General features: G+C 43.0%; 1 protein-coding gene across 1 annotated transcript in view; it reads right to left on the bottom strand.

The window, feature by feature from the left end:
- Positions 1 to 20208, bottom strand: part of LOC111226504 (glutamate receptor 3) — a 78242-nt gene that overhangs the window by 50910 nt on the left and 7124 nt on the right. Inside the window, exon 3 of the mRNA XM_022751690.1 lies at positions 1933 to 2172. Coding sequence (XP_022607411.1) covers positions 1933 to 2172 — 240 coding nt within the window. The remainder of the gene's footprint in view (positions 1 to 1932; positions 2173 to 20208) is intronic.

Genomic DNA, 20208 nt, shown 5'->3' with positions numbered 1-20208 from the left:
AGCTCATCAGACGAGGGTTGTGGCTGTATGACGGGCAGGAAAGTTTGGAACCACTAAATAAATAAATAACTCAAAATAATACAGACAAGCAAGTTGTCTGTCAATTTTTCATTTGCTTCAGAGCCAGAAGATGGGGAAAAAAAAAACACCCTTAAAGACTATTTTCCCTTGTCACTCCTCTTGGTTTAGCCAGCAGTCAGTGTCCATATTGCCAGGGGAGCTGCACTACCTGATAAGCGGAGGTAGAGGCTCTCTGACACATCTGTCTGCTTGATGAGCCAAGTGTCAAAGCCCCCCAAAGTGCTGGATGGAGTGCATCAATAAACGACTTTAATCCCCTCCTGGGGCCAATGTCCTCCCACTAATAAGGGATCGTCTTATACCACTGGCAGTAAGCAGAGAGGTAAAAGTGGCTTGGCATGGGCCTCAGCACGGGGATGTACAGTACACAGGGAATTGTCTGTACACAGGTAACAGGCTGTAAATCACACGCGCCTGCTGTTGCCTTAATTGCTCTGGACTGAATTGGTGTTTTGCTTCCTCCTCCCTCTCACTTTCCCTCCCACTTTTGCCCTCTGTCACTGTTTTTACTCTTTAAAGTTTGTCTGTTTGTCATCACTCTCTCTCTCTGCAACACCTCCTCTCTTTTTGTATTGCAGGCTCTTTTCCCCACCTCCACAATGTATCCAACTTTGCCCCAGACCGTCTCACTTGCCAGACAGAAGAGGAAAAGCAGAGGCATGGGGACCGGTAGCTGGGCAGTATTGGTTGTTCTGAAGGACGTGTGGGTTGCTAGCATCCCCAGGGAAGATCTGATGAGTGTTCTAGTCAGAGTGACCCTAATTAACCACATATTATCTGCAGGCTGTGTGGAGGATTAAGGCCCTCAGCTCTGGACCCTACAGGCCTGGAGACCCAAAGACAGAGGACTCTGCACTGAAGCACACTTCATATTCTGCCTCAAAGCATAACAGAGAGAGGAGGGGGAGTGAAGCTGGATCATAAAAAGAACCAAACACAGAGCAGAGAGCACACTGCAGAGAAGACAGGTTGCTTGAAGCATATCTGCAGGTCAGGACCTTTCTATAATGAGCAAATAAACATAGCAAAACCCAAGCTGCTGTGTACAGTGTGGGAGGAATATGTAGCCATCCTTTTTGGCACCCTCACAAACAAGAAGACATATCGTCTCTTTGTCTGTCACATGTTCCAACACATCTTTCCCCCTCTGCCCAGGTGTTGTTTGAGCAAATTGAGCTTTCTGTAGGAGGAGGGGACCGTTATTCTATTGAGAGATAATGAGCTCATTTTCTCGTTTGACATTAGAAATCCCAGAAATGAACGCTCCGCCATGTTGACAGGTCGTCATACGCACGGCGCGCTGCTACATTAAACCAGCGTTTATTGTCAACTAGGCAATACAATCCACACACACACACACACACACACACACACACACACACACAAAAAAAAACAACCCATATAGATGCAACACAATGATCAGCCCCCACAGGCAGGCAGAGACTGTGGCTTCTGTAGAAAACATTTTAGTAGCAGCTGTGACATACCTCATTTCAGATGAAAGATGTGCAAATATCAACAACATGATTAAACACAAGATTAACTGACGCCAACCAGCCAACTGTTAGAAGAACCCAAAGGTTATAGCTCATAAGATGTGATGTTTCTTTAAGTGTCATGTGTTATCACAAGCATTACGAGCTGCTAGTGAATATATTTCACATTTACATATCACCATACCACTGTATAAAATAGTGCAGTGTAAACAGTTTTACAGGGCTTTCATAAAGTATTACAGGGTAAATCTTTCCGTTGCTAACCCCGGTGCGCAGCTGCTATTCTGAGTCACTGAAACATTTCCTGCGGTTCCAGGCTGTAATTCAGGCTTCAAAGACCTGCGCCGTCACCTACCTCGGTCAGTGTCGTAGAGGTAGACGAACTTCTGCCACTTGTAGTGAGAGAGCAGGCTGAGGACAGCACCCCGGAGGGCGGGGCGCATCTGGATGACAAACTGCACCTCATTATCGGTGGGGTAACTGGGTGTGACGAAGGAGGTGTGCAGAGCGCCGCAGAACGAGGTCAAGGTGTTCATGGACTTCTTGTCGTAGAATCCGAAGATGGCGTACACCCCGCGGGAGAACTGGGAGCAAACTGCAGGGACAGCAGAGGGCAAGAGGACACGAGTGTTAAGATATTAGTCAGCAAAAAAATGTCTATGCACATTCACAAATGTGAGCCTCATCCCTTTAGGCAGCAACAGATCGATTGAGTCGTTTGACCCACCACTAACAGCAAATTAAGGGTCGACTCTAAATGACCCCCAATGCAACTGATTGAAGCATTACACATATCATGGAAAATCAAATAATAAAAATACATAATAATATATAACTATATGTAAAAATCCTGATGTGTTCTGTATAGTCAGATTCATGGTTTTGTTTTCTTACTCTTTGATCAGAACTGACAATTTAGGCGATGTACAGCTACTAGTCTGAGACCTTTTACATTTGAGAGCTTGTTATATATATACACACACACAAAAAGTAACATTTTTATAGATATACCAGAACTTGAAACTTGGATTTAAGCAAAAATGTAAAAGAAATTGCAAAAATGCTTCTTTATAGAAGGGAAGTGCTGCTTTTCTTTGTCTTTTGTGACAGTAAACTATCAGGCTGAGGACAGCGCAAGGACAAAATGAGCATAATGATAATGTCACCTTGGGCTTTAGGAGATTGCGACGGGCGTTTTTCACTGTTTTCTGACATTTTACAGACCAAATTAGTCAGTTCAGGGGCATTCCACAGATTTTACACTTCAACTTCAGTCATTAGGGCTACTACTCAGCCTGTGTGATGGCCTCTAGGGCTCGAGAGAGAGATTTCCATCGTCTGAAAAAATAACCCTAATGATGTCATCAGGGTTATCTCAGCTTGGGCTTGGAGACTACAACCCCCTTTGAATGAGTAATCAATCATGGAAATAATTGCTAGTTGCAGCCCTAAAGCCTGATACCCATCCCCAGTGATCACAACATAGAAATTTATACTTGGTATTAATGTTCAGTCTCAGATACGTTATTTGGATAACATATGTGAAGAAAGATGCATGTTACATAAAATACACAATGGTGAAAAAGCAGCATGCACTGCATCAGAATGTGAACTGGCAATAGTCTGGCTCACATTGTGACAGGATGTCAGCAGGAATCCCGTAGGTGTAAATGCAAGCGGTGCAGTGTGTTTATGTGTGTTTGCGATGGAAGGAAAGCGGCAGCCAAAGGACAAAAACATCAAGCCGTTCACCAAAGGTCTCCAGCTCCTACCAGGAGCTCCCACCAGTTATCGCTCAGTTCCCTCATACACAGTGAAGGAGTCACTGCAGCATTCACAGCAGCTGCGAGAGCCACTGCTGCCTGCCGCCGCTTCTGTTACCTCCCACGATAGAGCTGAAAAAGACAGCTCTCTCTGCCTCAAGTGAAAAGGGAACACAGCTTCACTGTCAATGACCTCAGGTATACCCACAATGTCTTTGTTGGCGAAACAATGTCAGCTACCGCTACACACAGCTATACAGCTATACACAGGCTTCCTGTTACTTTTAGAACTGGTTTTAAGGTTCTACTCCTTATATACAAAAACTTTTATGAGTGAGCACCAAGCTACCTTGCTAACTCCCCAATTAATTACAAAAACTATTGAACGTTCCCAGCAACACCCATAGGAAAACTAGGGACGCAGCTTTTGTCAATTACGGCCCAAAGGTATGTAACACACTACCTATAGATATCAGAGAAGCCAGCTCACTAAGTATTTTTCAAAGAAAGATAAAAACTTATCTCTTCACTTTAGACTTTAACTATAGCTCTGAAATTCTGCACTTTGCTCTGCACTTATACACTGCAGCACTTCTTTTAAATACTGTTATAAATATTGATGTGGGTGGTTGGTTAAGAAATTTGCAAGAAAAAGACTGTGGTCGTGTGTGTGTATGTTACCCCCCCACAGCACCACCAAAGAGGGTGCTCTTCTGGTATTCTGGGGCAGCTGAAAGAGGCTGACTCCGGTGTAATCAAAACCTGTGGTATATTTGTGTCCGTCGGGAAAAGAGGTTTTTAGTACTGTTTGCCTCACAGCCGAGGTGCCATTTAATAGGAGTGTACAGAGAAAAGTTTTTTGTTTAAAGAAAAAGTTTCCAATTTTATTATTATTACATGTCATTTCATGTGAAGCTCTTAGTGCATGTAATTTTTTTGTTGTAGAGCACACAATACAAATACAAAAATGATTACTATCATTATTATCATTATTACTGTTATTATATACATATATACTATATACATTATATCTTAATATATCAAATTATAAAATTTGATCTGTTCAGAAAGAGGGCAGAATGTAAACGAAAAGGCAAAAACATGCCTTAAGGTATACACACACACAGACATAGTGTGTACATATGACAGTATCAAAAACAAACATCTTATACGACAAGCTGTAGAAAAACCAGACACTGTTCAGTGAAATTGCTACCTGAGATGAGCAAAGGTAAAAGAAAATAAACAGTCACATAATCATTTGAATGTCTTCACTGTAACAAATCTATAACAACTACTTCGGGGGAGTGAACTTGTCAGTGATACAAACAGTTTTGTTTTCTTTAATCAGCATGCGCATCAGATGACATTTCTTGAGAGGATCAAAAAAACAAAAGAATGTTTCCGTTTGCTTGTGTATTCATCACGCACTCTAGTGGGACAGCATAAATTGTGAGACAGGAGCGACTTCCATTCAGTCAGGAGCCATTAATGTGTAAACTAATATTCAGAGCTACAGGTGTGTTTTGCTTTTATTACCATATCATGAATGGCTGTTCACTTATTCCAACTGACTCTCGAGTGTTCCCGCTGAGTAATCAAGCATTCTCAACATCCGTAAACACTGTGAATATTCCTGTACAATGGGTTTGGACATTGACGAAGGCTCTATCCGGTCTTATGCAATGCCAATGTTAAATATCTGCTTCTGATTGGCTAATGGATATCCATTCAAGCTGTATGCTGGGATATATCAGACGTAGCGTGAGCTCAATTCATCACCAACATGACAGTTTGTACTTTGTGCCTCCATCCTAATCAAGCACAAGATGTAATCACACACAGATACACACACACACACACACACGCAATAAACATTTTTCTCTCTTTTTCTGCCCGTGACAGCGTTACAGTATGTACGAACCTTTCTGATGCTCAGAGGACGACATGACATAGGCTCTTAAGCACAATTGTCGTGTGAATGAGAGATCTAGTCACTGCTGGGATTTTCCTCCTCCTTTTTAATTCTATTTCCTCCCTATCTCTCCTGGTACAGACACCTCTCCCAAGGTATAAGCATCCATTGTCAGCAACACACATACACACACACACACGCACAGATGCAGGCATACAAGCATGTACACACACACACACACACACACACATACAACACAGCTTCTTGATAAGTGAATCAACAGATGGACAGCAGTATTGTGGGTAAGTGCTGCAGGGTGAATGGTGCAATCTCCCTCACTGAATGGGAGCCAGTAGGAGTTCCAGACCTCGTCGAGGCCCAGTTTCCTCTGCACTCTCTCTTAATTTGGGCCAGTACTGACACAGAACCTATCCTAGGGGACCAGATCTGGCAGCCTCTTTCTCTCTGCTCAGCTGTCCTCTGCTTATTAGGTTGAGCTTTGAGCAAGCCCATGCTTCAATAACAGATATGTCCACAACACACACACACACGCACGCACGCACACACACCCTCTCTCCCTATACCCTTTTCTTTTATGCCCTCTTCTTGCCCCCGTTAGTGATACAATGTCTTTGTGTTTCCTCCTCCTCAGGGTCGCCACCTTATAGTGGCGGAAAGGTTTGCGTGCTGCAGGGATCCCATGAGCGACGCCATCGAGAGCGACCCGAGCTGCATACACAAAGGTTCTCCCGTGGCGGTGAGGATGTTCTAGACAAAGAATGACCTGTTCTGTTTTTTTTGGGTTTTTTTTTTTTGGGGCAGGGGTGGGGGGGGGGCATGGGCCAGCCAGTCTCACTGCACCAGATCTGCCAGCCTCCTTGCAGCTCTGCGGCTCAGACACAACTCGTGCTCAACTCTGTTCGCCTCAAGAGCTGCACACTCCTTTCTTTGCGATTCAACACCTTTCGCCAGAGTCTGCCCTCATGAGCGTCACTTGTGACAGGTTATACATGGCTTTATTGCGCTGCCCTCCACAGCCAAATGCAGGCATTGCCATAAACAGAGGCGACTACAGGTAGTGTAACACAACATACAATTAACGGTAGCAGTGTTATTGATTTTCAAATGGAGTGCCGTAAGCTGTGCTGTGCAGAAACCTCTGACCCATTTCCATGGTCAGAGGCTAACAAGCCGCACCACATGTGGAGACGTCATACGTTCTGAAGGTGTTTATACATTGTGTGCTGGGGTTGACAGTAGATAAGGTGGAGCTACATTAGCTGTGCGGTTAATCGTACTTGATTAACCGAACGTGTCATCGCATCAGTACAAATTACCCTTCCTCTGGCTGCCAGCTACAACCGTCTACAACCAACTACAACAAACTGCTGTTAAGGAAATAGCAGAAATCAATTTGCTGTTTCACACAGTGAGGGGAGAAAAACAAAGAAGCGTGCACGGCTCTTATCACCAACAGCTGGGATCATCTGTGAGGAATGAGCACGTGGTTTTTTTTTTTTTTTCTCCAAATTTCGTCTTTAATTTGCATATTTTTGTATAACATTATAGCTTTCTAATTAATCTACATTTCTGTTAGAAGCTGCACCAGTTTGCTACCTCGCTAATTTGCCGTGCATGTAAATTTCTTAACCTTTCAAATTTTTTAATAAATTCTAATTCTTTCAGTCAAAGGTGAATAACAAGGCAGCGGAGCAAATGAGCAAGAGCGTATACACTGACAAGTTTATTAATAGGAAATAGCAAACAAACAACAAAAAAAGCAATCAGCACAAACATATTGACAAAGCCCAACTGAGGCATTTCAAGTTTTAAAGTCGATCGGACAGATTCCACTCAGAGCCGACAGTGCATCTGAAAAGTTCCAAAAAGTTCTGGATTAAGAGTCACACTCCCTATATGTATGTATTCCCTCACTCACTTTCTCCCAGAGATGTCTCTCCATGCAGTACTGATCCCTTCCTACTTCAATGCCTCACCGTCTCTCTCCACTCTCCTCTCCTCCCTCCTCACCACTCTATTTGACCTCTCCTTTTGTTGCCTGTCTTTTGCCTCAGCCATCTGGTCATCCCCCAAAGCATACATCCTCTTCAAGCGTGGCAGTATCTCTCTCCACCTGAGTGCCCCTCTCTCTTTCGCCTCTCACATTGTTTCCCCCATAATATCGCCCCGCTCCATCAGTGGAGCAGAGACTGGTGTTGGACTTCAGTTAAAAAATAAATAAATAAAAAGTATATAGTGCTGTAGAGTCAGGGGAGGAGCTGCTGTGGAGAAAAGCCCCGGCCGCGGCTTCATCCCTCTCAGTAATTAAATAAAAATCAAATAAATGTTGTGCTGTAGGTGGAAATGAGGCGGCCGAACCTGTCTCCAACTCTGAGGAAATAACACATCAGTTAATATAATTCAATGAGTCTGTGAGTGTCACCTTGAATTTTTGTAAAGCTAATTTACTCACAAGTCCTCAAACAACCATGTGCATGTACACAGAGTCATTAGAGGAGCCTGCATGACGCCTGAGTGGTAAACAACACAAAGATAATTCTTTCTCATAAGCTCTTTCTCTTTTCCTTCTTTTTTTTCTTCCTCTGCAGCTAACCGTGCCTGTGCCTCCTCCTCCTCCTCCTCCTCCTTCTCCTCTTTCTCCTCCTCCCCCTCCCTGCTGCAGGGAACCATGCATCCCATCTCCAGTTCACTGGTCAAACACACACAGTGTGCCGCCCTCATTCCCTTCTATAATCAGGACACTCGGCAGTGCTACAGGGATGTTACATTTCTGATGCATCACTTGAGATGGCTGGCCTGGAATGCTAGTTCAGAGGGATATGTGTTATCCTGCAGGCAAGCTAGGCTAATTCATTAAAAAAAAAAGAAAAGAAACCTTTTCATGCACTCAAAGTATGTGGATTTCCATGCTCTTTCGCGGCCCGTGAGCCAGAGCCTTGCACAGCCTTGGGAAGGGGGCCGGGAACAGTAAATGTCAACGATGATTGTATCTCTTTAGCTGTTTTCCTCGTCGTCTTTCAACAAAACCCACACTCGCATTCTCTCTTTGGCTCTGTTGTTTCTCCTCACATGTCCTCCTTTTCCCGCCTGCGTCTCGGTCTCCGTCTCCCTCCAGTCCCCGTAGCTCCTCTTGCTGGTACCCACCCACCCCCACCCCCTCCCTTCACCAGCCGACATCAGGACCAGCCTCTCCTGCTCTGAAGAAGGGATGCTGTCACGGGGAGATAGCTCGTAAGTGCCCTGGGGGATTGCATCAGCTCTTGTCATATAGAGATGTGAAGTGCTTCAAACTGTTAACTCAAATGGCAGACCTAGATTCAAGATCAACTCAACTGCAATGGTGCCGTGAAACGTTGAAAGGAAGCCGTTACTCATCCTGCTGCATCAACATCTACAATCGAGTTGCACTTCAAATTATCTGTGGGGTTAAATGACACCGGAGCACACGCTGTGGAAGGAGAGCAAACAAAAAAAAAAAAAAAACCCACACATTTACTGCATTCAGTAAATTTATCTCCGAGTTGTCACAGAGTCACTGATCCGGTCATCGTTTTATGAAACGTCTAATTTAAAGTTCCCAGGAAAATTAAAAACAAACAGGATGTTCAGCACAGAGTCTCTCTGGTGTTATATCTAACAGTGCAAAACAGTCCACAGTCTGTAATTAATTTCTTATGCAAGTTTTGCCTGCATTCGTCATATATATTATGATGCATATTAACACTGGTAAAATATTTGTTATTGTGATATTTAATTCAGCCGTATCACGTCACGGGCTTTAACACTACATATCATTTAGAATTTAATTAATAGAATTGAATCTAGAACAAAGCCGTTGTTTTACATGTGATAACAGGAATGACATTTTTTTTTTTTATAGCCAGATTGGGAATCCTCACCATGAATTACCTCATCTGCAGTACAAGCAATCCACTGGCGAGTTCAGGGGTGCATCTGCGTGTGCGTCTTTATGCATGTACATGTGTGTTTGACTGCTGGAGTGTATGATGGATGATAGGGGGCCCAGGGACGCTCTGTCACCGAGGCCTGTTAGCCTGGAGCTCAGCATCCCTACATGACGGAGACAGGTTTATAACTTCCTCAGTCAATTTTGATTTGAAAACTTTGTTGATGGCTGAATAAACCCTGTACTCGCATCAAGACATGTCTTGTGTGTGTGTGTACTATTCTACAACCCTCATATAAAGATTCATACATTACGCTGTAGCCAGGTAAAGCTGCAACAGAGCATGAATGTGTAAGTTTTATTGTATCTATATAGTGTATACAGCTGCAGATTGTGAGCACCCAGTACATTTCCTTCTCTGCTTTTACATTAGTAAAAGTCACATCAAAAAAGGTTACTGCCCAGTAACTTTAATGGTCAGATTAGTGTGTCTCTATCAGAGAGGATGCTGAATGGCTGCCTGTGATGCTACTGGCTCGACACAAAGAGGAAGCATATCGGCCTGTGTTTCCATGGTGCTTAGGCAGAAAACATGTCAAATATTAGAGGAAACACAATTTTATTCCAACATGGCAATCGCACGTGTGCGATTTTTGTCAAGTTTCTTATTCACAGTTACATTTTTGATCCAAATGTTATGTGAGAAATAACACACAGTTTACTTTTCTAAAAATGTATGGAAATGTTTGATTAAAGAAACTGGTGTAAAGTACACTTCTGACACCCCTGCTGCTCATATTTTTAGTATAACACATGAAGCCCACCACATACAGTAGCAGAGAACTTTAAAATATGACAGGAGTCGTTTGTGAGAATGAGCAAACTGAAATGTTATGCTGTATAAATACTGACTAAGACTGCATTGGATAAGCGTTATTAGGATGGCACAGGGATTAAGTTTTAATTAAACACAAGTTAGAAAATTAACTTGGTTTGCGTTTGTGGGTCCCACACACTGGCTCACCGAATACATGAAAAAATGTTCACAGAGCAGGATAGTTATCAGGTAATATCCTGATCAAACTAACATATTGTTATTTCTAATGGAATTAATGGAAATTTTTGTGAAAATATACAATTCAAATTTCAGTTTAGGGTGTGCCCCCCCCCCCGAGCTCTATGCAAAGCAGTGTATCCAATTGAAAAGGACATTATGGAAATCTGTGTGAAAGCATAAAATTCAAACTCTGGTTAGCATGATTTACATTCTCTTTGAAGCTTCAAGAATTGCACCTAAAACTCATCTATAAGAAAACCACTTATTCTATACAATACAGCATTCTATACCACTCTATACCGCCCGAGCATTCAGATCGAAGGCTCACGCACTACTTGAAACCCCCAGTCAGTCTTTATAAGATGTCACTGGACTTCTGCTCTGTTAGCAAGAAAGACAGAATTAAAAAATGAGAAATCACATCTGAATTAAGTGATACGATTTTTGGTTTGTCAAATCACTGCAGGTTTGCCAAAGCGAGCCGAGGGAGGATTACTTCTATGCAAACTAGAAATTGTCTGCTTTTTTAATCAACCCAATATTCATTGAAATAAGGTTGCAGAACAATTCTGAGATGTGAGTGAATTATAATTGCTGGCTAAAATCCATAGTTTACATAATTATTTGAAGTCTTTTTAAATAAGAAGGCTAAAATTGAAAAACTAATAAAACTGGGGCACAGGTGAAAGACTGTAGTGAAAATACTCCTTGAATTAAAGGGTTGGTGAAGATATCCACTATCTGCTAGTAACTGTACTATGTGCTAGGATTTTGAACACTTAAATGCTAAAATATTCAGTGTTAATGATTAATAAAATGTTATTTAATAAGACTTATCCTTTCAATAAAGATCATATAAGGCTTGAATCAGTGACTCCCTTTTGTGAATTGCAACTAAAGAGATAAAAAATTCACAGGATTCAGTCTCATCCATTGTCTGCATTGAACTTAGCATTCAAAACCTTTGTAACATTAATAATGCCCGACACATCGAAGGTTTGACTGCTGCAAATTACCATGTATATGGTGCAGTGAAGATGAGAAAGTGACCCGAGGAGCAGAGTTACTGAGGTCAGATGTGCCCCACAAGCACGTACTTCCCCATCACCGAACCGCATTAACTATTCTCTTTCCTCTGTTGTTACTCTCTACAGCCCTTCAACCACCAGCTCCTTCTCATCTCCACCTGCCATCTTCATGATATAGTCCTGCTCTTGTGTGAGTGGCTGGTGAGCGATCCCCAAGGGAGTCGATGACTCTCAACTCCATCTCCTTCTGACAGATATTTTCACCTTCAAGGTCTCACCATCATGCTTTTGTTTGAACACAGTGACAAACAGACTGGGCTGCAAGCACTTTGCAGGTCAAACAGACCTCCAGTGCCACAGAGGAGCCGCACATGTGGCGATGTCTGCATTATCATGGAAATGCCCTGTGTTTGACCAGCAAAAATCATTATGCAGAGCAAAAGAACAGGAGGTTTGAACAAGAGTGCTCTTCAAATGTTCAACACGTTGGCCGTTTGAAAAGTTCAGATAACGCCGTTGTGAGGGGTAAGTTGCGAGACTGGACGGCTTGCTGAATAATTCTGGGGGGAAATCAGTTTGCTAGCACTCGACCAATGCATGCAGAAATCTCACTTCGCATGCCCACCACCATCCCCCACCCTCGTCCGCGGCATGCCATTTCCTTGACATATGCAATTAAGGACTATCTATGCAAGCAGATAACAGACCTAAACCCTTGGCCCTTGCGTCACCTCGAGAGCCGTGCTCCGAGATCATCACGTTGAACAAATAACAATCCCTTCTTCGGCAGGCTCATGCAGTCCACCATTTGCTGCAATGCAGAGGTGAGAGGAGCACTACAGGACGTGTCTTATCCTTTCAGAGATCCTCTCACCTTCAGGGAGACGTCAGCACGGTAACACAGCAAGGACAGCTGCTAAACACTGACCCTTTGAGTACGGCTGTATGCATTTTTTAAGGAGGATTCAGCAGAGTATGAAACATGTAAGGCTTATGATATTCTGTAATTGGATTTCCCAGAAAGCTGGTGACAAAGTCCCTCACACACCACTAATCCTCCCAATCAGCACTGCAGGCCTAAAGCGTGCTCCTCTTCGCAGATGAATGCGGAGCAAAGGCAGGAGAATGGAGCATGAATCGAGGAAGAACCCAGGGATGGCAAGATGAAGAAGGGCGTGAGCCGCGGCACGGCCGCATGAGGACAAACGGCCGCGGAATGCGCGCCAACGTGTCCCAACAAGCACGCGCACGCGGCCTGATCGCCATCTCCGTGCTGGGAGTGAGGCGAGTTAGAGGAGGCAGGACGCCCGGGACAGCTGCGAAAAAGGAACGAGGGAGACAGAGTTCAACGTGTCACACCACAACAGCAAACATTCAGACTGTTGCTGTCAGAAGTGGTCTGCGGCTCTGCCTTCACAACAAGCTAAGCAGATTAGCTTTGCTGAATCACAGGAAACAGTTCACTTTAGGACTCCATGACAGATGCCTTTAAGAAAAGAAGACAGAAGGAGAAAAACTCTCAGCTCCATCAGAGAGATTACAGTTAGTTTGAGAGGACGCCTCTAAAATATTCGACTTGACTATAGGAGAGCTGGGCTCGCCTGGGTAAAGACTTGTGGTGATATTTCAGGTGCAGAGCACTGCACCTGACTGAATTGTTTTGAATCCAATTCTACACAGCAGGGGGAAATACCTGGCAGCTGAAAACCTCTGTTCCTGCTCTTATTTGGATGATTGGAGAAAAAATAAAAAAATAAAAAATAAAAAAAACCAAGCAGAATAAAAGTGGTAGATGTCTGGCAGGCGCATATATTTTTCCATCAATGTCAAAACACTGGATTGTTTTTTCCTGCCCCCCTGAATACTGTACATCAATTGTATCTGTTCTTCAGTCATGCTTGATAAACTAGTTTGTGTTTGTCATTTTTTCTTTCGCAAGACAGGACAGCGAGACACCTTGAAATTTCCATATTCCAGTTAGTTGAGTGTAATGCTTTCTGACTGGTTGTTTCTGTCCTTTAGGGGGGATTTCAGATCTGTGTCTCGTGTAAGGGTTATACACACACACAAACACACGCACGCACGTACGCATGCACGCAAAGCCAGGAGTGTGTCACACAGAGGAGATGACTATCTGCCACTCTCACGAGGTCCACTTCCTGCGTGTGCCCCCGGTGTCACTAATCAAATTACGCGTCACAATTCATATTCTATGGTGATGAAACAAACCGAGACAAGCCGTTGAGGGATTTGCATTGTGAAGCCTGATTACAGGGCTGCATTTTAACAACGGCACCTCTCCAGGACCAGTCTCTCCCAGCTCTTTGCCTTTCTGTGAAGAATAATAGAATAAGTCAACGAGGACAGGAGATGGGAGTAGTTGTTTAACCTTGAAGACATCACTTAAAGAATTCCCTCTCCTTCTCAGCCTCAATCCGGGCCTGGTTAAGTATGTAGAGTCCTGCACCACTTTTCATCTTATTAGTGCCCTTGCTGAGACGGTGCTCCATCCCTGAATGATAATGCTGGAGGTGGCACAGAGGGTGTGCGTGAGAGAGCGAGAGAGAGAGAGAGAGAGAGAGATGGAGAGATGGAAAACAGAGGGCTCTGATAGTGAGCTATAATCCTATATATTTCAGGGCTCTGTCATACAGACCCTTAAAATATGCCTCTCTAACCTCACTTTTCTAAAACATATGTCCCCAAAAAAAACCAATGACGGTTCTCAGCAAGGCGCTCCACTTTAGACCCACTTCATGTAGCCACTTTGGAGAGAAGAGAGCAAGAAGTTTTCTCGCATTAGATGAAAAGATGTGCTTCATTTGACTCTCAGCGTACCTTTCATCGTCTGGACATATGCCGGGGCGCTGACCCCAATGAGAGGAATTCTGTGTAATTTGGTTGGAGTCTGATACCTTGTCTGCTGTGGTCACTATTCAGTCACAGGCTTTAAAATATGTGTCACGACAAAGACGCACTGTAACAGATGGGACATATGTGGTCAACTCATCAGCAAAAACGAAATACGAGAAAATTCATTTTAAAGCGAAATTGTTGCAATTAAAATATGGTATTTTTGTTTAAAGCGTCAGTTCGCCCAAATTACAAGAATATTGTTTCACTGATTTCTAATGGTAACTAGGTAGGGCTGGGCAATATTGGATTAATAAACGGTCACTATGGCGCTTATCGGTCTCTCTCTTTTTTTTTTTTTTGAGCCATGCACTCTTTATATTCAAGGCAGTGTGACTGTGCTCCAAGTGACTAAACAAATTGATGGTGTTACCTTTGGTTGCTATTCATGTCGCACTGCACCACTGTCTGCTAGTTATGACTGATAAGACCCCCTCAGGAGGCGAGGCGAGTGTCTGCGTCATCGTTTCCAAAACACTCAGTTTCTGCCCGTCCAGACCATCCAAAACAGTGGCTCCAAAGCTCCGGAGTAGTGGACGCCAGACGTGAAATGTAGCAAAAGTGATTCGTTTTAAAACTAGAACAAATTAGTGTGGACGTAGCCTGAGGCTCTGTGTTTGCACTTGTGTCATCCAAATCACCAGCTTTGCTTAGTTGGACTGGGGAGGCAGCACAAGGTCGTTTTTTTAAGGGGACAGTTCATGAACGCAGGCATTGTGGGAAGTTTTAACCAAATTAACCCACATGAGTAAGATTAAGTCAGTGAGAGGCTGTAAATGTCGGCCATAATGCTTTTTCGGATAATTACTCTGCCCTGTATCTGGGCCCTGGAGATGGTTTTGGTTTTTATTTGCCAATATTTTCAGATGTCGTCCACCATTCACCCAATACAATGGAGGTGAATGAAATTTAGTTTGTGGTGCTCACAACACTAAAAATGTCCAATGACATGTTTCCAGAAACAATGTCTTAGTCACTCAGGATAATCCACAGACCTCGCTGTAAGCATTCATCATTGGAACTTATTTCCATCAAGGAAATATTTCCTATAAAAATAGGGAAATACAGTTTATTACAATTTAGCTTTTATTTTTGTGGCTCTGGTCTTGTTGAGACCGCAAGCACAGCATCACTGCTGAAAATGGATCCAGCTGCAACTTTATTATTAAAACCAAAAGTTGAGTGCACTTGCCCTGTTGGGAATAATAAATAATGATAATAAAAATCACAATGGTTATTTCAATACTATCTCAAATTAAAGCAATCTGCATGACTACCTGAGATACTACTTCTAATAAAGTGAGGCGGGTAAACTGACGCTTTACGATTCAGATTGTGATACATAAATTGTTCCCGCTTTTTGAACTAATCACAGACTTTGGTGGAATGTGGAAAAAAAAAAACAACCTAAAAACAACCTGGCTGCTACACAAATTCTACAACAGGAAACTCCTCATGCAACAAGTCTTCATTACTGCTAAATATTTAATTCAGTTAAAGGACATCCAAGAGCTAAAAAGCTTTACTCTGAGACAAACCCCTGAAATTGGGATTGAAATGTTTACTGACTTTTCACAAACTTCGGCCACTTGAGAGCAATTTCCAAACTTAAGCTTCTTTATGCATAAAAAGACTCAAAGTCTATCCCCTTACAGCTTAGGGACGGGACGTGTTGTAGCAGCAGCAGCAGCAGCAGCAGCAGCAGCAGCAGCAGCAGCAGCAATGGACAGGAGGAATATACATTGCGCAAAGTCTTGAGAACATAAAGCCAGTCTGACTTTTCTGTGCCACTGATAAATTTAAGAGAGGTACATTATTCAGACTAACTGTCCATTTACTGTAACCTACACTATAAGAGTAAGGTCCCATTTCCCCTCAACCACACGTATTTTAAGTTTCTTTATGGTAAGTTAATGTCAAAGTGGACACCATGCTATTTTTGGCTGCTGTCCACTTCACAGCCATTGTGGGTCTGCTCCTGAATGTGTGCAGCTCATCCCCGGAAGCGTATCAAACCTCACACATCGACTGACAGCAGGTTCTGGACATTTAACTTGCTTCAGTTCAGTGTAGGAGACAGGGGAGATTGAAGAGGGCGCAACTGTATCTACTTACAATCCAGTTCACATCACACACACATGCACACACGGGCATACACAAACACAGTGGTTAGTCACTTCATCTCTCCATCCTCATACTGTGCCTCTCTACTGCACTATTCCCTTCTCTCATAAACATAGCTAAGCCACTGAACTCTCCCAAGTCCTTTTTCATCATATTCTAGCAGTGTCAGGGCTGCAAAGGGCACCGGCATCTGAGAGAAGCTTTCTATTGAGGCCTTTGGAATGGATTCACTCCAAACGGCCTTTTCATTCTGCAGCTGCGATGGATTAGCTCTGTCATGGGTCCAGATGAAGTTTGCCTTCCTGATCTGCACGCCACGCCGTGGAAAATAAAGCCATGCCACCGAGATAAAGAAGGGAGGAAAAAATAAAATTAAGGGACAGGAATCACGCCGGCGGCTACCCAACGGTCGATGATAGAACACTTCAATATTTCATCACACAGTCATGCATGGACACACAAACATTAACAGCGGCCTGGGAGCAACCGCCCACAGGTTTTACGTAGCCATGTGTGAAATGGCAAGGGCCACACAACAGCACTCTCCGAATTAACCATTGGAGGAAGAAACAGAGGAGGGTCATGGTTGAGCGAGCACATCATGTTCACTTAATTCTCACTCATGGGGATAGTGAGCTCTAAGAACAGGAGAACCGTGGAAAGAGTAAAGTAAGACGACACCGCTGTGTCAATGTTTTCTCCCTTTTTGCGCCCATAAATACGTCTTCTTAAAACAAGTTTGACAAACTGATGGGCAGTGATGGCAACCCCCCCCCTTTGACGTCTGAGCAGCGGATGAGTCAAAGCACCTTGGAGCTTTTTAGTCGCCTACAACCAAGCAAATAATTCATATTATTCATGGCAATTTGATTAACATTCTACTCTTTGACAGCGTTCGTGCAGATTTGATTAAATTTGTGAGTTCAATGTGAATCAGTGAATGTTCAGAGACACATTGGCGCTTGTTATGGTGACAACACAGCTAAAGTGGTTTGAGTGGCGTGGGTTTGCTCCTCAGGCCTGCCAGGAGATATCTGTGATTCAGTGTCATCAGTATTTCCTTCCAACACATTAACAGACCCTGCTCTGACATCGCTGGACTCTTCAATCTTCAACTGCAATCATAGTTGCAGTGATTGTCTATAAATTCATCCTGCCTCCAGAGGTGTTGGTCTGCATTATGTCTTTCATTACATAAGATGTGTTTAATATTAACCACAGAACCTATTCATGGCACGACATGGCTTATTTGCATCTCTGTATCACTGCAAGGAATATGCTAATATCTTTTTTTTTTTTCCCCTCTTCTTCCTCCTCTCCTTCAGCCTCTATGCTAGAGTGCCCATACACTAGTTTCACAAGGTTATGATGCTTCAGTGGCCCGGCGACTGTGAACTGTCACAAGCAATCAGTTATGATGGAGCCCTTGTTTCTGCACAGACATGCAGCTTTGGCAGGGCTCTGCTAGCGACTGCCTCTTTTGAAACAAGCCAAAAACGTGCGGATCAATCTGCTCATTCGGCAGACGGAGAGTTGGAAGCTGGAAGGAACCTTCGCACTGTGATCCAATATTTACTAGTTGGGAGAGTACATCATGACACTCCCTAGTGGTGTTTTGTATTCATCACAACACCGCCCTGATGTCCCCTTCATTTTTTGACTGTCTTTAGCAGAGAAATTGTACTCCACCACACACACACACACACACACACACACACACACACACACACACACACACACACACACATTGCGATAAACAGCTGATAATGCAGTCCAAATGGACTGACAAGATTAGGCAGCACATAGGTGCCAATTAATGCTTTTCTCTGGGTTCTTGAGGAATAATAAAAGGCTCAGAAGTATTTTCTTTCACAAACCGTGTGACCTTGGTTAGGACAATGCAGTCAGCAGCTCCTATTGAGGAAGACTACAGAGTTTCTTTTTCTCTTGGACCCAGTGAAGCCAGACCAATGCAGCAACTTCCGATGAGGCACGATGTGCTATTCCAGCTCAAGTAGAGGATTACTGATTCAGTGATTACGGGTATTGTAGGGGAGTGTAGTGAATGGCCAATAGCCAGCTGAGTGTGACTGCAACGGCTGCGGGAACATAGCTGTAATGGGCTTTGTGGGAGAGATTAAATATATATAAAGAGAGAGAGAGAGAGAAAGAGAGAAATGAGAAAGACAGAGAAGGGGAGTAGAGGTAAAAAATGCTGACTGCGATGTCAGAGATCTTTAATAGTGACAAGTTTTGAAAATGTGCCTCCTCTCTTGTTCTTTACTCCACCCCTGCCTTTTCACAACTGGTGAATGAGGATAAATGACATTTTGAAATGAAAAATAATCTCTGCCACAAATAACGTGCCCCACTCTCCTTGAGAGGTTTTGCTCATTGAGAAAACAAAATGGAAAGCAGCCATTACATGGAGCTGGGCTGCTGGCAGACATATCCCTGATGCACCTGAGATGAATAGTTCACAATAGCAGCTTGCCCCCTGTTCATTTTACTTAACATGCACCACATGTACGGGGGTTTTTCTCATCATGAACAGTTTTTCCTTCCACACAGCACAGCAGCAAATGGGTTTAAAGCACCTCTAACATTTTTGTGTGCCTCCTTGTGTGCGGTCCCTCATAGTGTTTATCACTGTTTTTTATATGGTCAGCCTGCTCCTCCTGTTCATCACAACGCACAGCTGATATCATCTTCAATAAGGGAACACAGACTTAGCCTGTCATTGTTGAATTATAGTTCAAAATCCACCCTATCATTTGAACAGTGGTGAACAGATGTGCGGCGCATAGATGGGCTGTCATGTTGCATCATGTCTGCTGATGAAAAAAGGGGCTTGATCTACGCCTTGCATTCAAGACTTTGCCATAAAGCTCACATATGAGTCAGTGTTTCACAAATTATTCTCAAAACCTACTCTAGTTAATGGCAACATCAGGGTTTTCATTGCTCAACAGTGGCGTAAATTGTTTTTACAGATGTGGAAATGTTATTGACAACAACATCCATCAAAATGTTCAAGTTTTATGAACAACCCCATATGTCCTCCCATATGTTTAAAGCACAGAGTTACTACGGCATGCATGATGAAAAAAAATAAATAAAAATAAAAATAAAGGCATCAACCAACATGGTTTTTTCAGGGCTGATACGGATTATCGGTGATCAAGGAGACCGATAACTGATATTTGGAACCGGTATGCCAACAAAAAACTACTGCTGTATGAGGACACTCACCATGGCGACATTTCTATTATTTTGTCCATTCCATTTATATCAGTGAAAGTGGAAACACCTCTATATAATCTAAAACAGCTTCAAACACTAAATCCTCCATAATGATAATCAACAACTGTCTAAAACTATTTTAATAACAACTGAACATTATAACCTTCATGCGGGAGGATTTAGTGCAGGACTGTTGTATTAAACTACATTAGTGTTAGCTAGATGTTCCTAATAAACTGACAATTGAGAGTATATTAGTAATTATCAGTTGTATGCACAGGCTGCATAGTGCCCGACTGGAATTAATTGGTTGATTTCCCTGCTGTTCTCAGCTGTGAACTGATTCACTTGGCAGCCTAAAGATGCTCTTTAATTTAATACTTTTATCTAATATTATTATTATCACCAATTAAGATGTTTTACACCTCTCCTTTTAAAATGTAATGCAGGAACACATTTACTCAGGAAATATTTTATGGGTTAAAAAAACATAACGATACCGATAATCAGAAAATGCTGAATATTACCACCGATTGTCGGCCAGGCCGATCCCTAATAAAAAAGCATCAGTTACCACGTAAATGCAGCACGATGTATATTGGTTCTATGTTGCCTGTGACTATGAGGCCTATTTGAAATAACTGTGGATTGTGGGGTGAG

This window comes from Seriola dumerili, unplaced genomic scaffold (assembly GCF_002260705.1).
Source record: "Seriola dumerili isolate Sdu_G_001 unplaced genomic scaffold, Sdu_1.0 BDQW01000161.1, whole genome shotgun sequence".
Classification (NCBI taxonomy): Eukaryota; Metazoa; Chordata; class Actinopteri; order Carangiformes; family Carangidae; genus Seriola; species Seriola dumerili.
Note: the sequence above shows the minus strand (reverse complement) of the source record. Positions and strands in the feature narration are given on the sequence as shown.